The 22246-nt window shown below is 47.0% G+C and overlaps 1 protein-coding gene and 1 long non-coding RNA gene across 19 annotated transcripts in view; one reads left to right on the top strand and one right to left on the bottom strand.

The window, feature by feature from the left end:
- Positions 1–22246, bottom strand: part of PPFIA3 (PTPRF interacting protein alpha 3) — a 63148-nt gene that overhangs the window by 32968 nt on the left and 7934 nt on the right. For 17 of the 18 annotated variants that reach the window (XM_083582459.1, XM_083582473.1, XM_083582470.1 and 14 more), the window contains exons 2-5: positions 17680–17999; positions 6152–6253; positions 3132–3296; positions 1656–1730 (exon numbers count right to left, since the gene is read on the bottom strand). In XM_083582459.1, coding sequence (XP_083438585.1) covers positions 1656–1730; positions 3132–3296; positions 6152–6253; positions 17680–17916 — 579 coding nt within the window. In that variant the 5' untranslated portion in view covers positions 17917–17999. Of the gene's footprint in view, positions 1–1655; positions 1731–3131; positions 3297–6151; positions 6254–17679; positions 18000–18889; positions 19036–22246 lie in introns of those variants that run through there. The other variant, XM_083582469.1, reaches the window with a different exon arrangement.
- Positions 6262–13859, top strand: LOC310748220. Its single transcript, XR_014541217.1, has 3 exons — positions 6262–6527; positions 12855–12927; positions 13096–13859. It is a non-coding gene; the product is annotated as an uncharacterized lncRNA (long non-coding RNA).

Here is a 22246-nt window from a genome sequence, read left to right as displayed (position 1 = left end):
GGAGGCAATTGAATTGGCTCAGGGCAGGGCAAGGGCTGAGGTTAGTGATGCAAAAGTTTCAACCTTGTTCTCAGGTACAGTCGTACCTCAGAAGTCAAATGGAATCTGTTCCGGAAGTCCATTCGACTTCCAAAATGTTCAGAAACCAAGGCAGGAAGCTCCTGCAGCCAATCGGAAGCCACAGTGGATGCTCAGGTTCCAAAGAACATTCGCAAACTGGAACACTCACTTCCGGGTTTGCGGCATTCGGGAGCCAAAATGTTCAACTCCCAAGGTGTTCAGCTTTCAAGGTACAAATGCATAGAGGATGAGAGTAAACAGGTGTCTTCCGCAGTTGGCTACATTCCTCCCACAAAGAACCACCACTGCTACTCTGCTACTGTCAATGGGGCAGCAGAAGGAAAAGGACCCCTGGACAGTTAAGTCCAGTCAAAGGTGACTTTGGGACTGAGGCGCTCCTCTCGCTTTCAGGCTGAGGAGCTGGCCTTTGCCCATAGACAGCTTTCTGGGGCATGTAGCCAGTATTACCAAACAGCTTCTGGCACAACAGAACACCATGACGGAAACCAGAGCGCACGGAAATGCCATTTACCTTCCTGCCGCAGAGGTACCCACTTATCTACTTACACTGGCATGCTTTCGAACTGCTAGGTTGGCAGGAGCTGGGACAGAGCAACGGGAGCTCACCCCATTGCAGGGATTCGAACCGCCAACCTTCTGGTCAGCAAGCACAAGAGGCCCAAGACCACAGTGCTACCTGCGTAGAAAGATGGTCCCTAGGTACAGACAACTCCCCACTTACACGGGGGTTACGTTCCAGACCCCTGTGCAATTAAGTGAAATGGCGTAAAGTGGGGACCACCCTCTCTGCCACACTCTCTTCAATCCATACCAAAAATACACAACTAGAATTGAAGCTCTGGGGCCAGCAGAAGGCTGGAGGATACACGGGAAAGCAGTTGCTGCTGTGGTGCTACCCCACACATCAGCTGTTAGGCGAGGAGGCTGAGAAGCATAAACAAAACCCTGCTGTACCTGCAGTCTCTTTGGGGCTTTCTCTGCCCTTACTGACATCCTTTTTGGGCTCCGGGGAGGGTCTCCTCGTGAGCCACAAGGACTCTCCAGCTCTCTCCCATCATTTCCAGGTTTGAATTTAATTATTTCCTGGCGCCGTGCATATATGTGATTGTGCTCGAGTAGAATGCACATAAATGGGGGTGGGGTGGGGAATACTTGCATCTACCTTGGACTTCCATCAGCATTCGTAAAGAGAGTCTGTGTGCAAGTCAGTAAAGGACCATCAAATATGAGAGGCAGGGCCTGGTCGGTGGTGGTGCCTGAACAGCAGGATTCTCTCCCAAGAGAGACTCAGCTATCTCCTTCATGAATGAGGCGTGGAATTTTGTTCCAAGATCAATCCCCCACATCAACTTGCAAGCTGCATCCAGTTATGCCCTTTCCCTGCTCATCTCTGGGGGCTGCCGCGTCAGTAACACACACCAGCACCCACAAACCCACGGTCCCCTTGTGGGGAATCTCAGCTCGCAAACCTCTGGGAATCGCCAGCTGAGTCTGGCTTATAGTAGTGCCTGAGGGTCACAGCACACATTTCAACCAACCTCCCGCTGCAGGCGGGAGCAGAATCTCCTCCCTACCTCCTGATTGGACATCTCCAGCTCCTCCTCCAATACTGCAACCCGCTCTAACGCCACTCGCAGCCGTTCTCGAACCTGCCGTGCACCAGAGAGAGAGTCGAAGAGGCGTTAGTCAGGCAGGAGAGAAACAGCCAGCTTCCTTTATCCCCACAGTCCCTGCCTCCCCCAGTATACAACTCTGCTAAGCATGGTATTTTCACACCTTTGGCAACAGACCAGATTTTCCCCTAACCACATACTGCTTCCCCGATGGTCTCATTCTGGCTCCTACACTTCATTCAAGCCAGCAGAAATAGTGGCTGGTGGCAGAATAGCTGCAGTTATGATTTAAATATGGCACAAGTGACACTACCCCTAAAGCAGGATGGGGAAACCTTGCCAGTGCTGTTCGAATACAACTCCCATCATTCCTGACTATTGGGCCATGCTGGCTGGGGCTGATGGGAGCTGAGGTCCAACATCATCTGCAGGCTGCAGGTACCCAGTGTTCAAAATGAGCCAGGCGCCAGGCACATTTTGCACCTGGCTTTCGACCACCTGCAACCAAGTGAAGATGCCTGGGCACTGGGATGGTGGCTGACATCTCCACCATCAGGGGATCCTTGGATCTGGACTGTTTTCACACACTAACACCCCGTCCCATAGAATTCTATCCATTATATTTTATCTGCACGATCGGAAGGAATTTCTGGGACCAAATTGGATTTCTGTGCAGCCTGAGCAGGAGCAGTCGCCATTAACGAAGAGAAGTTGGAATAGGCCAATATATATGTGACTTATCCCTGAATCAAGTGACTTTTCGTCTTTAAGTTCTCAAAGCCCTTAACCTAGCCCAAGGTTGTCGTCTGAACTAGCCGGATGTTTAACTGAGAATCAATCACAATCAGTCCATCGTTTGAAAAGCAAGACTTTAGAGCCGTTTTGCTCCAAAATGGCAACTTGACCTTATGTTTTGGGGACTACAACCTTGGTTTAAGGTAAAGGGACTCCTGACCATTAGGTCCAGTCGTGGCCGACTCTAGGGTTGCGGCGCTCATCTCGCTTTATTGGCCGAGGGAGCCGGCGTACAGCTTCCGGGTCATGTGGCCAGCATGACGAAGCCGCTTCAGGCGAACCAGAGCAGCGCACGGAAATGCCGTTTACCTTCCTGCAGGAGCGGTACCTATTTATCTACTTGCACTTGACTTGCTTTCAAACTGTTAGGTTGGCAGGAGCAGGGACCGAGCAACGGGAGCTCACTCCGTCGCGGGGATTCGAACCGCCGACCTTCTGATCGGCAAGTCCTAGGCTCTGTGGTTTAACCCACTGCGCCACCCATGTCCCTAACCTTGGTTTAAGGAGCCATTATTGGCCCCTGGCTTATATGAGTTTCTAACACTGCAGGTACCCAGGCTTGGTACCTGGGACAAATTCTTAGAACACCCCCACCAGCCCAGCTCCACTGCCTTGTCAAGAGTTGCTCTGCCCTCTCTTCACCTTCTCATCCAGGGCCTTGTGATGCTCAAAGAGTGACTTGAGGGCCTTCAGCACTTCCACCTCGCTGGAGACACCGGCCGGCGACTGGGCCTGCCGCTTCACCACCGTCATGCGGAGGGAGCGTTCGTGTCGCGATACAAGGCATTCCAGGTGTTCTAGCAGCAACTAGGGAGAAGAGACAGGCAGATATAGCGGTGCTTGAGGATTGATGGAGATATAGCGAGGCTGCAGATACATAGCTAGGGATGGACAGGGACCCAAATCTCAACAGACACAGATTGTAACGCAGATCCTTCTCTGCTTTTCTAAAATGGCCTCCTCTGCCAAATGGCCACTTTTGTGCCAAACAGGGGTGCAGGGAGTGAGTTCTCAACAAGCAGAGATGGGGGCGGGGGGGGGAGCAGTTTTGCTATCACATGTGGTGGGAGGTTCTATCAGCGAAAATAATAACAGAAGGGGGAATGAAAGAGCATTCCTACCCTAATAGGGGGGGAAACAAACCTTGGAGAAAAAGAAAAGAACACCCCATAAGGAACATAAAAATAACAGGCCTCTAATTTAATGCAACAGACCAAAAAAACAGCAACCCCAGAATGATTAGTACACAAATTATGACTCTGTCAGAACATTCAATAAGCAGTGACAAACACTCCAGTGTGCTTTGAAAACCAGTCTTAATGTGACTGCACACATGATCCAAGCTCATTAAATGCAAATGCATCACAGAAGAAGCAAATAAAAGAATATGCAGCTGGAAGAATGTTGCAACTGGAAGTTGCGACAAACTTCACACGCTCCAATTACAGAGGTAACTTTAGAAACTCTCATAGGCAAACTCAAGAGTGGTGAACCAGAACAATGAAAATCTTCTCAATGCAGTGCCCTTCAACGTAAGTGCAAGAAAACCTATTTTGCTTGTCCCTTTGAATGAATCAGACAGATCAAGTACTCAGCTATGGTCAGGTTCTGACTGACAATATGGCCTGACTAACATTCAGCCATGGTTTATTCAATTGTGGTTTATTAAACAATGGCTTAGCATTATGAGTGAACCCTGCCTAGTAGCTTAACTGAAACCATGGTTTGTTGTTGGCTTATGAAACTTGATTCAATACAGTACAATACAAATACCTTTACTGGCATTATAAGTTCAGACATTTCAAATCACTGGGATAAATTTAAAAGGGACAGGAGTGAGGCTGTCGAGGGTCACAAGGCATGTTCTGCTTCACCCTAGAGGGATGATTCATTAAGAACCCTTTTGGGTAAGAAGGAGAATAAAAAGGAAGCCACTGAGGCAGCAATGTCCTTGTCCCTGTCAGCTAGGAGGAACCTCATTTGGCTTTCTGTCAGAGCCATGGGTCACAGGTCTAGCATCTTGCTCAGGATCTGTTTGCGGAGTCCGCTATGCAAAGGGAAGTCCAAGAGAATATGGTCCAGTGAATCTGGTACTCCCTGCTTGCAGGAACACAGGCGGGCTTGATAAGGAATCTGCAAGTATCTAGGTGTGGTCACTGCGGAGGGGAAAGCATTTAGTCTTGCGAGCATAAAAGCTCTTCGTTGGGAAGGAAGTAGTACCGTATTTTTCGCCCTATAGGACGCACCGTCCCACAAGGCGCACCTAGTTTTTTTGGGGGGAAATAAAGGGGAAACAATTATTTCCCCCCCCCAGGCGCGAGGCTGGGGCGGGGGAGGCCCGCCCGAGCTTCCCCCGACCCCAGCCCCCAAACAGGCAGCTCTCTGCAAGCCGTGGGAGCCCAGCGCTGGCTCCCGCTGCTTGCGGAGAGGTCCGCGAAGCCTGGACGCGCTGAGCTCAGTGCGCGCAGGCTTCAGCATGCAGGCAACTCTCCGCAAGCAGCGGGAGCGCTCCCGCTGCTTGCGGAGAGGTCCGCGAAGCCTGGAGAGCAAGAGGGGTCGGTGTGCACCGACCCCTCTCACTCTCCAGGCTTCACCGAAAGCCTGCATTTGCCCCATAGGACGCACACACATTTCCCCTTCATTTTTGGAGGGGGAAAAGTGCGTCCTATAGGGCGAAAAATACGGTAGGTCTTTTAGGTAATTCATTTAAACTGTGTTTAGGAAGACCCCAAAATTGTAGGCAGCTCTACACTGCACGTGAACTCACCAGGCTGCAAAGGCACAAGGCAAGAGCAGCTGGAAATCAAAACAAGCTTCAGATAAACAAGTCATTTTTTGTTTGATCATCGTGGGACAACTCATGCTTAACTCATGCCTTAGCGTTATCTGTGAACCAAGCCTATGCACAGTGGTGGATCTACTGTAATGTACCTTTATGGTTTCGTTAGCAGCTCCCTTAGAATGAGTTCTTCCCTAGTAAGCTTTCCGCAGCTTTGCTGCAGAAGAACTTACCAGTGAGGGATGGTGGTGGAAGTACTAGGCTCCACTCAATTCAAGTTACCTGGCTGGCCTTGAAAACAGGCCAGGTAAGCAGTGGTGTAGCGTGGGTTGTCAGCACCCGGGGCAAGGCAAGTAATGTGCGCCCCCTAACCCGTGGATTTTAGTAGGGGCAGAGAGCTGCGAGTGCGAGCGCGCCCCCCCAGATGTTGCGCCCGGTGCGGCCGGGTCCCCCTGCACCCCCCACGCTACGCCACTGCAGGTAAGTGAGATTGGTAAATCCACAGTACCCTAATTCCTGTTCCATCTGAGCTTTGGGCCCAAGTCTTCTGTTTCCTGCTGCAGCAAATAGTTGAGCAGGAGATAACTCATTTCTCCCCCTAAAGCCATCTGTCCAAAAAGGATGTTCAACTGTTGCTAAAACACCAAGATCCCACCATCCTCCCACATCCACCTCTTAAAAATCTCGCACAGACCAGTCTTCCCCAAACTGGTACCCTCTGGATGTTTTGGGGTGAGGCAAATGGGGGTTATATATCAAAACGTCTGGATACAACCAGGCTGGGGGTTTCTGGGAGAGACTCTGTAACATGAACACACAAAATGCGACACTGTCAGGCAAGTTCTGGATTCCAAAGCAAAGTTGAGAGCCTTCCCCTGCTCACCCGTGTGTTGTTCCGTTCTGCCTTCAGCTCCGAGATCTCCTCCTCTCGCTCTGACAGCTGTTCCCGGCATAGGTTCAGCTCCTTAGTAAGCGCTGCAAATTCCTGGTGGGGAGGAGAACAAGTGGTTGTGAGGTGGAGAGGCAATGGAGGAGAATTTAAGGTTCTCTGGCCTCAATTTGCTGCATTAATCTGGAGTGTGGCTTCCCCCGCTTGCTTTCTTTAAAGAGTCCTGAGAATATTGGCCCCCAGTGGAATTTCCACTTGGGACAACTATACTGTTCAACCGCTAGATGGAGCCAGCCATATGGACCAAGCTTACTACAGTACTGCGTGTCATATCAAAGCTCAGACTTGGCAACTTTACCTGAAAGCAGTGGTATTTATTAATATTTTCAGGATCCCCTTTCAATCCCAGTAACACACCACACACTTCAAATCTGGTTGTATTGTTTTAAATCTCTAGGCCAAAACAGATGTGGTACAGGAGATTCAAGTTCGGGCATTCCCATGTTTTTGGAAAACTTAACAGCTAGGGGAGGAGAAGGAAAAGACAAGAAGACAAGTCAGATTAGGGCAGTGGTGAGGTGGTGGGGAAGACAGACCCTCCAAGGGTCCCTATTTTCCAGAGATGGGCCCAGCTTTTCAGAAGCCATCCCGGTTTCTGATTTGATTCCGAAGTTCCCGCTTTTCCTTAAGACGTCCCTATTTTCATCGGAGAAAGGCTGTAGGGTATGGAATAGGATATCCCCATTTTCGTCTGAGAAATGTTGGAGAGTATGGAATAGGATGTCACTATTTTCATCAAAGAAATGTTGAAAGGCAAGGGAAGGCGATACACACACACACATCAAATAACAGAAAATTAAACAAAAAGAAAAAGAAAGAAAAGAAAAAGAATTTCAGCAAGGGGGGGGGAGAAATGAAAAAAGAAATGAAAAAAGCCTCAAAAACAAGCATTTTCAAATACACTTCTTCATAGGGAGTACAAGCCATCTTTTTTCAATTTCTGAGTTGACTCCTTGATTTCTAACATGACTTCCTGCTTCCCATGAACATACTTGATGATTCCTTTTCCTAAATATCTGTATTCAATTGGTAAGTCTGTGGAGAAACATTCTGGTTGCCAGTGTGATTTTAATCTATGCTGAGCCAAGTGATATTCTGGGAACCTCCATTTTTCATATATTTTATAAAAACATCCCATTCTTTCCTTATTCTCTCCTTTGAATGATTTCTTATTGAGTTTGTAAGTTTAGCCAATTCTAAGTATTCACTTAATTTTAGCACTGGAAAAGAAATATTATACCAACAAGGGAAGGCGATATTTAACCATTTCCCAGTTGACAGAGGGCAGGTGAGAACCCCTAAATAAACTAATAAATGAGGACAGAGACAAAGTGCTAGTCTACCCTGTCCCAAACTGAGGCAGAAATGTTGCCATCAGAGTTGGCCTATCATCTCCTATTGGGCCATCTTCATAAAATTAGCTACCCAGTCCAATCCACTGGTCTAACACAAGGCATCAATACCCCTAATCCCACAATACACCTTTTCAATACCTCCAACATTTTCCTTTAAATCCCCCAGGACAGTGAATCTTCACGCTACCTAGTCAGCTGCTTGCTTGCGCTACTGAAAATCTTACGGTGCATGTACAAATATACCTTAAAAGCTCTCTCCATCCTCAATCTCCACAAACAAAAACTGTGAAATAGGTTAGGACCGAGAGAGAGTGGCTAGATCAAGGTCACCCAGTGAGTTTCATGGCTGAGTGGAGATTAGAACCCTGGTCTCCCAGATCCCTGTTCGACACTCTAACTGTTAGGCCACCCTGCTCTGTGCATAGGAGATTTCTACTGCAAACACCCAGAGATAGTTTTACAGGAGCTTGATTGTGCTAATCTTTTCTAGCCTCCCTGACTCCACTGTTTAACCACACTGGCATCTTCCCGGGCTTGCTTGTACCTCTTCTAATCCATGTATGAATTCTGAGGCTCTACTACAGCGGTTTTAAATTGCCTCCAAGCTTCCTGAAAGGATATGAGCCTCCTAATTGCAGTTCCAGTTCCCTTTAACCAATTCCCTCTCTTGATAAAATTTCTCCTTTCGAAATTAAGTGACTGTTGGACACTCTGGGCAATTTCCCACTCTCCTGCGTTTAATTTGATAGCATTGTGGTCACCATCTCCAAGCAATTCAACGACACTTGCAACTGGTGCTAGACCTGACACCACCAAGAAGACTCAGCCGTTGCCCCTTCTCTTGTCTGCTTCATGACTAACTGTTCCAAAATACAATAACTCATTGTATCTAGAAATAGCCTTTTGTCACTATGTGAATTTACATTCATCCAGTCAATCTGAGGGTAGCTGGAAGTCATCCATTATCACACTTCAGCTGTCTCCCTGATACTCTTACTTCATCTGAGAAACAATGCTCCTGTTTTTCCGAGTCCAACGAGAGTCCTTTGTAAAAAAAAAATACCCACACTACAGTGGTACCTCGGGTTAAGTACTTAATTCGTTCTGGAGGTCCATACTTAACCTGAAACTGTTCTTAACCTGAAGCACCACTTAAGCTAATGGGGCCTCCTGCTGCTGCCGCGCGATTTCTGTTCTCATCCTGAGGTAAAGTTCTTAACCCGAGGTATTATTTCTGGGTTAGCGGAGTCTGTAACCTGAAGCGTATGTAACCTGAAGCATATGTAACCTGAAACGTATGTAATTCGAGGTATCACTGTATACTGATTTTGATTCAGTTCATATAGATCCATTATAGATAACGTTTCCTTCTGCTGTTCTCTGGCCACTTTGTATATCTGCAAGGTTAGCATCCTTTATGAAGCACTTAAAAGGAGGGATGGAGAACCTGTGGCCTTCAGGTGTCGTTGGACTCCAATACCCATCAACGCAAACCAGCATGGTCAATATTCAAGTATCATGGGAGTTGTAGTTCAACAACGCCTAAAGAGCTGCAGGTCCGTCCGTCCCCCAGCTTAACGTTTCAGAGACTGCAGGATTGCTATAACTGTTCCTCGAAAACACAATACAGTGGCACTCGGGTTACATACGCTTCAGGTTACATACGCTTCAGGCTACAGACTCCGCTAACCCAGAAATATTACCTCGGGTTAAGAACAGTTTCAGGTTAAGAATGGACCTCTGGAACAAATTAAGTACTTAACCTGAGGTACCACTGTATATTATTTTTCTAGATTTTGTGTAGTAAAGGTAAAGGGACCCCTGACCATTAGGTCCAGTCGCAGACGACTCTGGGGTTGTGGCACTCATCTCGCTTTACTGGCCGAGGGAGCCGGCGTTTGTTCACAGACAGCTTCTGGGTCACGTGGCCAGCATGACTAAGCCGCTTCTGGTGAAACCAGAGCAGCACACGGAAACGCCTTTTACCTTCACGCCAGAGCGGTACCTATTTATCTACTTGCACTTTGATATGCTTTCGAACTGCTAGGTGGGCAGGAGCAGGGACCAAGCAACGGTAGCTCACCCTGTCATGGGGATTCGAACCACTGACCTTCTGATCGGCAAGCCTTAGGCTTTGTGGTTTAGACGACAGTGCCACCCGCGTCCCTTTGTGTAGTAAGTACCTGCTAAAATCCAAAACCTCCACTCATATGCACAGTCTATGACAGAGATGTGATTCTGTCAGCCGCAGGCACGTATTGGATAGTAACAACGATGTCACTACTAATACAGTGGTACCTTGGTTCTCAAACTTAATCCGTTCCGGAAGTCCATTCTAAAACCAAAGCGTTCCAAAACCAAGACATGCTTTCCCATAGAAAGAAAGGCAAAACAGGTTAATCCATTCCAGACTTTTAAAAACAACCCCTAAAAGAGCAATAATGAATTTTACTCACAAGAGCATTGATCTATAAAATGAAAGCAATAATCAATGTACTGTGCTATAAAATAAATAAGACAGTAATATAGATGATAAAAATCAAAATTATTATTTTTTCCTTACTTATTTGGATGGGGGGCTTTTATCCATTTTCGCAGTCACACAATCAATCAGTCATCAGTAGCTGAACTGGCTTCCACACAGTCACAAAAACAAAATAATCAAAAAAGCCTCAAAAATAAATAAATGAAAAGTGCCAAACTTAATCGTTCCTGAAGTCTGTTTGACTTCTGAAATGTTTGAAAACCAAGGGGCAGCTTCTGATTGGTGCAGGCGCCCCGGAAACAATAGCCTACAGCCGCATCGGACGTTCGGCTTCCAAAAAATGTTTGAAAACCGGAACACTCACTTCCGGGTTTTCGGCGTTTGGGAACCAAGGCGTTTGAGTACCAAGGCGTTTGAGAACCAAGGTACCACTGTATAATGATACATTTTTTTTGTCCATGCATTTTTGGAACGTTTTTTAAAAAAGGTAGTTAGCTAGTATTCTAAACTTGAATCAGTAGATTAGCCAACAAAAGCCATGGTTGACTAATCCAAAAGGACAATTGGGGTAGGATTGGGGTTACGGTCACAGTTAAGGATCACAGCATTGGGGTAGGGTCATAGCTAAGAAATAAGGGTAAACTTATTTGAGAACTGTTCTTGGATGTGGTACAAGTGTAATAGAGAACGAAGAGGAAGATACTGTTTTGAAAGAGCAATAGCTTTTGCTTATGTATCAATTAGTAATCTCACTCTTCCTTCAGTATATTATAAAAACACTTGTATTCAGGCTTTGTTAATATAACTATTGACTCCCATCTAAATATTTAAAGTGCAATCTGATGCAATTCTGCTCAGAAGTAAGTCCCATTGAATTCAATGGCATTTTCTCCCAAGTAAGTTGTATAGGATTGCAGCCAGGTTAATCGGTTAAGAAAATGTTGCTCCTATTCTTTCTTTAATAATGATGATGATGATGATGATTATTATTATTAATAATAAGTGAGTTTTTATGCAGGTTAGAAGAATGAGGGGTGGTATGATGGGAGGTTATAAAATCACCAGTACATTACAAAAGTGAATACATTTGCAATTTTCTTCTTCACTTCAAAACTAAATCGGGAAGCAGAGATGACCAGCAGTTAAAATAGCAATAGAAACATAATAAGTTAGGATGGGCTAATCATGTGCTTGAACTTTTCGAATGTCCCCAAAACCTTAATTTAAGGATTACATAGGGAATGGAAGACCTGATTAACTCCAAGGGCCCTGAAAATCCACATAGCTGTGATGGAATCCAATGACTCTATTAGAATTCAGAAAATGTCAAGTTGCCTCTTCCCCACCCACCCACCTCCCCTGTCTGGCTTCAAAGTAAGTCCTAAATCTCAAAGAAGCAAAGCAGAGGCTGAAAATGTATTTATTGGCAGTTCTAGCCAATAGAACTGGATGGGCATGTTCAGATAGCTGTTTCAGCATGTGTAGATAATATGAGGCATTTCATGTTAATTATCTTCATATATTGCCCTCATTCCGTGTGCAGAATTTGGGGGTTTTTTTTCCTGCGGCACAGATAAAATAGTTGAATGCAGTGGTACCTCGGGTTAAGTACTTAATTCGTTCCGGAGGTCCGTTCTTAACCTGAAACTGTTCTTAACCTGAAGCACCACTTTAGCTAATGGGGCTTCCTGCTCCTGCCCCACTGCCAGAGCACGATTTCTGTTCTCATCCTGAAGCAAAGTTCTTAACCCGAGGTACTATTTCTGGGTTAGTGGAGTCTGTAACCTGAAGCGTATGTAACCTGAAGCGTATGTAACCTGAAGCGTATGTAACCCGAGGTACCACTGTACATTCCACACAATAAGAGGAAGTCAAGAGCACTTCTATACTTCTCAAAACACATCATCTATATTAAGGATGGGGAAATCTTTCCGGCCCAGGGGGTCAGATATTTATCTCCCCACCCCTACCCCATGAGCCAACTTTTACAGTGGGGAGGATAACCAACCAGTCATTTACCTGAACTCATAATGAAACCAGGCGATTGACAGGGAGTTATCCCACCCACCTGTCAAAGTTGGCCCCTGGGGGTTGCAGGAGTGGTCAAGCAGAATTGAATTCTCTGACCACCAGCTGATGGCCAGTAAGCTCAGTCCTGCTTTCTGAGAAGACCATTCCAGCACATTCCCCATGCAGAACTAGTTTGTTCTGCCGAGATCACATAACACCAGTCTTGAAAGACCTACATTGGCTCCCAGTACGTTTCCGAGCATGATTCAAAGTGTTGGTGCTGACCTTTAAAGCCCTAAACGGCCTCAGTCCAATATATCTGAAGGAACGTCTCCACCCCCATCGTTCTACCTGGACACTGAGGTCCAGTGCTGAGGGCCTTCTGGCGGTTCCCTCATTGCGAGAAGTGAGGTTACAGGGAACCAGGCAGAGGGCCTTCTCGGTAGTGGTGCCCGCCCTGTGGAACGCCCTCCCACCAGATGTCAAAGAGAACAACAACTACCAGACTTTTAGAAGACATCTGAAGGCAGCCCTGTTTAGGGAAGCTTTTAATGTTTGAGGCATTACTGTATTTTAATATTGTGTTGGAAGCTGCCCAGAGTGGCTGGGGAAGCCCAGCCAGATGGGCGGGAAAGAAAGAAAGAAAGAAAGAAAGAAAGAAAGAAAGAAAGAAAGAAAGAAAGAAATTATTATTATTATTATTATTATTATTATTATTATTATTATTATTCTGAACAGTATTGACCTCTGCACACATCAGCTGGGTAAATCAACTTGTTTTCTGCAGGTCTCGACTCAGCAAGCAGTCAGTCCAGTCGTGTCTATACCTGCGCCGCACTGGACATCACATAAGGAATCAGGTGTGAGGTTGACGGCCATGATTTGGGGGGGGGGGAAACGCCTCGTGGACCAAATGTGGGCCTGGTGGGCCAAATCTGGACCTCAGCCCAAAGACTCCCCATGTCTGATCCAAATAAGCTCACTGTGATTCACTGTGAACATGACTTTTCTGTGTTCCTTTCCATCAGTTTCCCCTGGCACCCTGAAATAACAAGAAGCTACATCTAAGATGGAACAGCAGCACCTAAAAAGTTATCCAGGACTCTACCCAACCCCATCTCCTACATCTGTAGCTGACATCTGAGTTTCCAGGAGGCGCCAGCATCGAAATGACATTAAAAAGTCAAACTTGCTACCTATGAGTAATGAGTTGGTGGTTTAACATCTGCGAGCAGGAACACTGAAGGGGTGTGGTGGTAGAAGGGAATCTAGCAAAAGAAAAAACCTGCAGCTGCTGTAACCCTCCTACAGTTTCTTGTGTATGTCGTGTCTTTTAAGATTGTAAGCCTGAGGGCAGAGACTGTATTTTTCTTCTTGGTGATCTGTAAGCCACTCTCGGAGCCTTCCCCCCCCCCCCGAAGAGTGGGATAAAAGTTCCTTAAATAAATGAATATAGCCCCATCTGCACTTTAGCATCGCGGTAATGATGCAGAATGAAAACGGCTGGATCCTTCGTTGCTTCTCAGAATCTATATACCTGAGGTAGGACTCAATCTGTCCGAACCATGAAGAATGTCCCAGACTCTCTCACGTCCAGAACATCCCCTTTCCAATACCACAACTATGCCTGGTGTGGGGAAACTATAGACCTCAACATCAGACCCAAAAAGCACAGCCAATGGCCAGGGATAAGGAAAGTTGTAGTTCAGCAAGATCTGGAAGGTCAAAGGTTCCCCACACTTAAACTATACCATCCCTTTCTGCGATGCAGAGTACAGTGGTACCTCAGGTTAAGTACCATATTTTTCGCTCGATAAGATGTACCAGACCATAAGACGCATCTAGTTTTTGGAGGAGGAAAACAAGAAAAAAAATATTCTGAATCTCAGAAGCCAGAACAGCAAGAGGGATTGCTGCACAGCGAAAGCAGTGATCCCTCTTCCTGTTCTGGCTTCTGGGATAGCTGTGTAGCCTGCATTCGCTCCATAAGACGCACACACATTTCCCCTTACTTTTTAGGAGGGAAAAAGTGAGTCTTATAGAGCAAAAAATACGGTACTTAATTCGTTCTGGAGGTCCATTCTTAACCTGAAACTGTTCTTAACCTGAAGCACCACTTTAGCTAATGGGGCCTCCTGCTGCCGCCGCGCCACCGGAGCACGATTTCTATTCTCATCCCGAAGCAAAGTTCTTAACCCAAGGTACTATTTCTGGGTTAGCGGAGTCTGTAACCTGAAGCGTATGTAACCTGAGGTACCACTGTACAGGCGTCCCCCAACGTAGGTGAGGGTAATGTTCCGGTCCCCCACACATATAAGCGAAATCATATAAAGTGGGGAACATCCTCTAAAAAGCCTCCAAATGCCAATTTTCTCCTGCTCTCTCCCCACACTTTCTTCAATCCAGACCATACTATCTAGAGTTGAAGCTCTGAGGCTGGCTGGAGGCCACGAAGGAATGCAACTGCTGTTGTTGCTGCTGCGCTACCCCGCACATCAGCTGTTAGGCGGGGAGGCTGAGAAGCCTAAACAGGTCTCTTCAGGGCTTCCTCCACCATCAATGACACCCTCTTTTGCCTCCAGGGAGCGTCTCCTCACAAGTCAAGTGGACTCTCCAGCTCTCTCCTGCCATTTCCTGGTGTGATTCTATTTATTTATCTATTTTCCTGGCACCATGCATATATGCGGTCACACCTATAAGTGGCTGCTGATTTCCTGGCTTGGCCTGCTTTCTGGCTTGCCCATGTGGGGTCAGCTGCTTGCGATTGCTATGGACTGAGAAATCTGCACCCGGACACTTAATGAAATCCACAAGCTTCACCCTCCGATTCCCATTCTAAGGAAAAGTGGGACATTCTGGGATCAAATCAGAAACTGGGACGGCTTCTGTAAATCTGGGACTGTCCTTGGAAAATAGGGACACTTGGGAGGGTCTGCCGGTCCTCTGCTTCTGATATAGTGTCACCTCCTATTTTGTACACTTGTGGTTTGTCCAGTTATAAAGCAAACCAAGTTATACAGAACCAAAAAGAACAAAAACAGGAGCTTCTGGGGTCACCACAGAAGAACTAAGAACTCTTCTAACCACCCCACTTGCAAATGAAACATTGGTGCACACTATTGGTGCTGTGGGTTAAACCACAGAGCCTGGGACTTGCCGATCAGAAGGTCGGCGGTTCGAATCCCCGCGACGGGGTGAGCTCCCGTTGCTCGGTCCCTGCTCCTGCCAACCTAGCAGTTCGAAAGCACGTCAAAGTGCAAGTAGATAAATAGGAACCATTCCGGCGGGAAGGTAAACGGCATTTCCGTGCGCTGCTCTGGTTCACCAGAAGCGGTTTAGTCATGCTGGCCACATGACCTGGAAGCTGTACGCTCCCTCAGCCAATAAAGCGAGATGAGCGCCGCAACCACAGAGTCGGCCACAACTGGACCTAAAGGTCATGGGTCCCTTTACCTTTATTCAGTGGACACGGCCTCCTCTTGCTAAAGTTACACCAGAACACCAGGGATTCTCCTTTGGAAGCCATGCCCTCAACACAACCCATCTGCATGCCAGACCTTCGCAAGCCACATTCACACCATCCCTTTAAATCACGACAATGCCACTTTGAACAGTCATGGCTTCCCCCGAGGAATTATGGGAGCTGTAGTTTGTGAAGGGTGCTGAGAGCTGTTAGGAGACCCAAATCCCCCCCCCCCGAACTACAATTCCCAGAGTAACAATCAATTTCTATTCACAGGCAACTCTGAGAACTTTAGCTCTGGAAGGGGAACTGGGGCCTCCTAACAACTTTTCAGCACCAGCGTTCGAAATTAGCCAGGCCCATTTTACGATTGGCGTGGGTCCCCTTTCAACCATGTGAAGATCTCTGGATGTCAGGCTGGCGACTGGGGAAAGCAAAATGTCGCTCAGAGAAGGATCTGAAATATTTTCCTTGTTGCTTTAATTACCGTACTTTACCGTGTATAAGACTAGGTTATTTTCATTAAAAATCATGCTAAAAAGTGGGGGTCGCCTTATACATGGGTAGTGCATGGGGCGGATGTCTGACTGGGTGCTGTGAGCGATTGACAGCTTCTGCTGGCGAGGGGACAGACGGGAGGCGGATTTTGTGATTCGTGTGGGTGAGCGATTTTCGACATCCCCAAAAATAAGCTCAACAACTTTTTGCCATCTCCCCCCCCAAATAATAGGGTGTGTCTTATACATGGGGGTGTCTCCCAGTGGAGTACTGGGTCAGGTTTAAGGTGCTGGTTTTGACCTTTAAAGCCCTATGCAGCCTAGGACCCACGTACCTATGGGACCACCTCTCTTGGTATTCCCCGCGGAGGACCTTAAGGTCCACAAATGACAACATTTTGGAGGTCCCAAGTCGCAAGGTGGTTAGATTGGTCTCAGCTACGGCCAGGGCCTTTTCAGTACTGGCCCCGACTTGGTGGAACGCTCTGTCACAAGAGACCAGGGCCCTGCAGGACTTGACATCTTTTCGCAGGGCCTGCAAGACAGAGCTGTTCCGCCTGGCCTTTGGTTTGGACTCAGTCTGACCCTTATGTCTTCCCTCCCCTTACGATTTTGATCTACGGGGCTACTTTTAAAATGAGGCTGCATTTTAACCTGTATTTTAAATAGGTTTTTTTTCCCTATTATGTTTTTACTGTAATTTTACTGGTGTTAGCTGCCCTGAGCCCGGCTTTGGCCGGGGAGGGCGGGGTATAAATACAATTATTATTATTATTATTATTATTATTATTATTATTATTATTATTGACGGAAAGGTACAGTAGTTTTCTCTGTTGGATTTGTGGTTTTTTGTTGTTGTTTTAATGTGTTGTAAACCGCTTTGAGATTTGTTATTTAAGATATAAAGCGGTATGGAAATAATATACGCATAAAAGGTAAAGGTACCCCTGCCCATACGGGCCAGTCGTGTCTGACTCTAGGGTTGTGCGCCCATCTCACTTAAGAGGCCGGGGGTCAGCGCTGTCCGGAGACACTTCCAGGTCACGTGGCCAGCGTGACGAAGCTGCTCTGGCGAGCCAGCACCAGCGCAGCACACGGAAACGCCGTTTACCTTCCCGCTATAAAGCGGTACCTATTTATCTACTTGCACTTAGGGGTACTTTCGAACTGCTAGGTGGGCAGGAGCTGGGACCGAAAGACGGGAGCTCACCCCGCCGCGGGGATTCGAACCGCCGACCATACGATCGGCAAGTCCTAGGCACTGAGGTTTTACCCACAGCGCCACCCGCGTCCCCCGAATATACGCATACATACATACATAACATGGAGGCGGAAAACGCCTAGACTTTCCATTGTAACGACCACAGTTTAGGTTTAAGGTGCCATTTGGAGATTAGATTACGGTATATATCTGAGTTTCTAACACTGCTCAGCACTCTTAGCGGACTACAGCTCCCATAATTCCTTGGGGGAAGCCATGACTGTTTGAAGTGGTATCGTAGCGCTTTAAACGGATGGTGTGAGCGTGGCCACAGCCAACAACGCTTTGAACTTCCAGCCAGTGACTCCTCTTCCCAGATCTCCCAGCAAGCCCAGCCGTCTTCCCCCACTGTCCTTCACACACACAAACACCCCCCAACCCCATTCCTGACCTGCGGGAGGGCAATGTTGAGCTGGCGCTGCAGGGACTCCTTCTCGTGGCCCAGTTCGCGCAGTCGCAGCTGGGAGGTGGCCAGGCTTTCTTGCGTGTCGCGCAGGGTCTCCAGCAGCCGCTCGCGCTCATTCAGCATGTTGACCATGAGCTGCTCAAAGTTGGCGTCGTCAGCCCCGTAGGCCGAGCCGCGGCGGTTGTCCTCATTGATGGTCGGCATCACCTCGCACATCATCATGCCAAGTGGGGTGGGGAGGGCTGCCTCCGGGGGGGCTCCTCAGGGAAAGACTGGAGGCTCTCAGGGACGTTTAGCCCCGGATCCTGGAGAGAGAAAGAGAAACAAAGGAGGAAAGTCCTTTAAAAAAAAATCATTTTATTTGTATGCCGCCTTGCCAAAGTCAAAACCACGTAAGGAGTCTTACAACACACACACACAATTTACAGAACTACAAACATAAGAAAGGTAGTCATAAACAGTATTTGGAATCTGCCAGGTGCTGGGAACATTTTGTGTTCCCATTTCAACCACATGGAGTATAATGTCTTTTAGAGAAGGATCTGAAATATTTTCCTAGGAGTTTGAACTAGTTTTATTTTAGATTGTCTTATTTGATGTTTTAATGTGCTGTAAACCACTTTGAGATTTGTTTCATTAAACTATAAACCAGTACGGAAATGGAATAAATTAATAATAATAATAATAATAATAATAATAATAATTTATAAATAAGTAAATCCCACTGGGGTGGGGGAACGGCACATAGGCATTCCATTGTGGTGTCTGCAGCTTAGGTTTAAGGTTCCATTTGGCAATTAAGATTATATATCTATCATTAGTCCTAAACAATAAGCAAAACATGAAAAAGCACACAAGCAGTTTCCACGTAAATCATAAGATCCGCCAAATTAGCATCACCACCATCAACAACAAAACCCTCCAAATAATACCCCTGAACTCTGGAGTTCTATAGGTGAAAAGTAAGGAAATGTGTGTCTGACTCAAAGGCAGGGGGACAGGGAAACCAGAGTATTTCATCCCAAAAAGTTGCACAGCTGACATCACAGCTAAAGGACACACTGTGCATGTTGAAGAACCCAGGTTCAGTCCCCAACATCTCCTTAGGTAGGTGATGGACGACACCTGAGAACCTGGACAGCACCTGTCATTCTGAGAAGACAATACTCAATAGTTGATAGAGAAATAGTCTGACCTAGTATATACAGAGCAGCTTCCCATGTCCCAAGGCTCCATGGATTCCAGAAGTGGTGTGGTGTCTGGCTCTGGGAAGAGCAGGCTAAGCTAAAACCCGAGGGCTGGAACTGTGAATCTGGACCCACCAGAGTTTCAAGCACTCAGCTATATGGGAGGAGATATATATGCATACGAACTCGGGACGACTATGATCTCTAGCACAGAAGATCTGCACTGCCCTTGTGGGGAGGGGACCGGGAGGAGAGGTTGGGAGCCAGGAGTCCGGGAAGCAGTCAACGAGATGACACACCGGCTAACTTATTATGAATGGAGATAATGGGAAACCGGAGATGTTACTATAGCAGGTGTGACGTTCTTGTTGCCACCTCCCGAACAAAAGCATTGGTTCTGGGGAGCAGCTCTGGGTTGGCCGGGGGGAAGGAAGAGCTTGAGATTTAACTCTGTGGGCGGATGGGGAGATCAAGTGTAATCACGGGGCAGGCATGAGGCTCAGCCGGTTGGGGAACTGGAGTTGCCAGAAAAGCAACCCTGCCCCACCCTAACATTTATTTTCTTTCCCATATGGGGCAACCCTAGAGCAACACCCTCGATCCTGTCTCAGCTAGGGCCAATTCAGTCTGACTTCGGTGCCAAAATGCCCCCTGCCCCTAGTCCTCCCCCCACAACCGTTAGCTGAAGGAAACAACAGTCCATGCAGGACTGTTTCGTTCCCATTCCCCACACAATAAGGCCTAGTGGTCACAGATCTGCGTTGCCTAGATTCAAAGCGTAGCTCAGTTCACAACAGAAGTTGTCAGGCGACCTTGGGCAATCAACTTCTCTGCCTCGCTTTTCCCGATCTGTAAAATTGGCACAATGCTCAGCATTCGCATGGCTGTCTTTGAACGTTCACAACACTTCACACGGATTGTGCAAGGAATAAATGGGCCCTTCTTACAGTGTAGGAGGGCAAATGAGATGAAGGAAGGTTGATGGTGATGTTGTGTTGAAAGTAAGTAAAAGTTTTTTTTCCAAAAAATTGTGCTGAGTTATGAATTATGCAAGTCTGCTTAACTTGGTGCCAGGGAGGCTGTTTCCACACTCTTCTTGACTCAGCATTAATTTCACCAGGATGCGCTAGGTGCTGTACAGAACTATTAAGTAACATGGCTGCTGTGCAAGGGGCCTACATTCTTATATGCAAGGTGGAGAATTGAGTTTCACCTCCACACCATATTCGGACCCTCCAAGTGTCCATATTTCCCAGAGACAGTCCCGGATTTACAGAAGCCATCCTGGAATGTCCCACTTTCCCTTAGGATGTCCCTATTTTCATTGGAGAAATGTTGGAGGGTATGGAATAGGACATCCTCAGAGCCTTTTTTCAGCCAGAACTTGCTGGAACTCAATTCTGGAACCTCTCAGCTGGGCGTCATTGCCATTCTAAAAGAATGAGAGAGGTGTTTGTGGCAAGTTCTGGCACCTCTTTTCTAGAAAAAAAAAAGCACTGGAGACCCCTATTTCCATTGGAGAAATGTTGGAGGGTTTGCATATATATATTAAGCACATTTAAAGCAGGCAGTTTCCTGCAAATAATCCTGGGAATGGTAATTTGTTACGGGAACTGTGGCTCTGTGAGGGGTTAAACTACACTTTCCAGAATTCTTTGGGGGAAGTCATGTGCTTTAAAGGCATTGTGCGGATGTGACCTGATGAGTTGTGGGGATGGAACTGAACCAGAAGCAACAGCAAGGGCAGCTAAAATTGGGGAAAGGCACTTCACAAAGGAATGGAGGGAGACAGAACATCTTTAGACACTCCCTCACGGGTGCAGCACTTGTAGGAGCAGTGTAACATCTCATTGATGCCACCGACTTCCAGTTTGTGTGCAATTCAATACAGTGCCATTGATTACTTCACCCCTTCAAGCCTGTGACCAGTGTTCGAAACTCCCATTGTTCTCAGCGCATTTTGCGACAGGGAATTCCATTAGCACGAGCGGTTTCTGAGCTCTGGGCGCAACACTAAGATTTCAGTTTAAAACTGCAGAGTGGAAGGAAAGGAGGACCTTTTTCTGCCTCCCCACTTCCAGCTACTTTCTGAGGACTGGAGAAGAGACCCTCTTAAGAATATTAAGGGGGTGGGCAGAGGAAGGACTAGAGCACGTGAAAAATGAACATAATATTTTAGCTGCAGGTTCATTCATTTTCAGCTTTGTATTCTTGTTATAAAAAAGGCGCGCCTAGACATTTCTTAAGTGGGTCTCTTCAGTCTTCAGAGAGTAGCTGGTCCTCCTGGTCCTTCCACTCTGCAGTTTTAATCTGAAGTCTTTTGCGCCTAGTCTTTTGACCATTTATGACCAAGTGAAGCGCCTGACATCTCCACCATCTGGGGATCATTGGATCTGGACTGTTTTCACACACTATTACATAGAATTCTATCCGTTATATTTTATCTGCACAATCAGAATCAATTTCTGGAACCAAATTGCTTTTTTCTGTGCAGCCTGAGCAGGAGCAGTGAACAACATTATAATTAATTGTTGTCACTTGTTTTAACTTACCAAACCACCCCCCCCATACTGCACTGCTGCTCACAATTGTGAAGAATATTCCTATGTTATGAGTTGTCCGTGTCACCATTAAGAAAAAGAGGTTGGAATGGGCCAATATATATGTGGACTGTCTCTGGATCAAGTGGCTTTTCTTCTTTAGGTTCTCAAAGTTCTTAACCTAGCTCAAGGTTGTCATCAGAACGAGCCAGATGTTGAATGGAGAATCAATCACAGTTAGTCCATCATTTGAAAAAAAAAAAAGACTTTATGGCCGCCTTGCCCCAAAATGGCAACTGGACATTCTGTTTTGGCGACTGCAACCTCCGTTTAAGGAGCTATTTGGCACCCAGCTTATACAGTGCACACTCGGCTTGCAAATGTGATCCGAGCAGGATGCACGTCCGCAACCCACAGTGTTCACAACCCGCAGCTGCATGCCTGTGCATGCACGGGTTGCGATTTGGTCTTCTGCGCATGTGCAAAGCGCAATTTAGCGCTTCTGTGCATGCGTGACTGCCAAAACCCGGAAGTAACCCGTTCCGGTACTTCCAGGTTTGGGTTAAACCACAGAGCCTAGGACTTGCCAATCAGAAGGTTGGCGGCTCGAATCCCCGCGGCGGGAAGGTAAACGGTGTTTCCGTGCGCAGCTCTGGTTCGCCAGAAGCGGCTTAGTCATGCTGGCCACATGACCCAGAAGCTGTACGCTGGCTCCCTCGGCCAATAAAGTGAGATGAGCGCCACAACCCCAGAGTCGGCCACGACTGGACCTCATGGTCAGGGGTCCCTTTACCTTTTAACCTGAAAAAACGCAACCTGAAGCTT

Source organism: Podarcis filfolensis (genome assembly GCF_964270895.1).
Source record: "Podarcis filfolensis genome assembly, chromosome: 13".
Lineage (NCBI taxonomy): Eukaryota > Metazoa > Chordata > Lepidosauria > Squamata > Lacertidae > Podarcis > Podarcis filfolensis.
The sequence above is the reverse complement of the archived record's forward strand: the minus strand, read 5'-3'. Positions and strand labels throughout refer to the sequence as shown.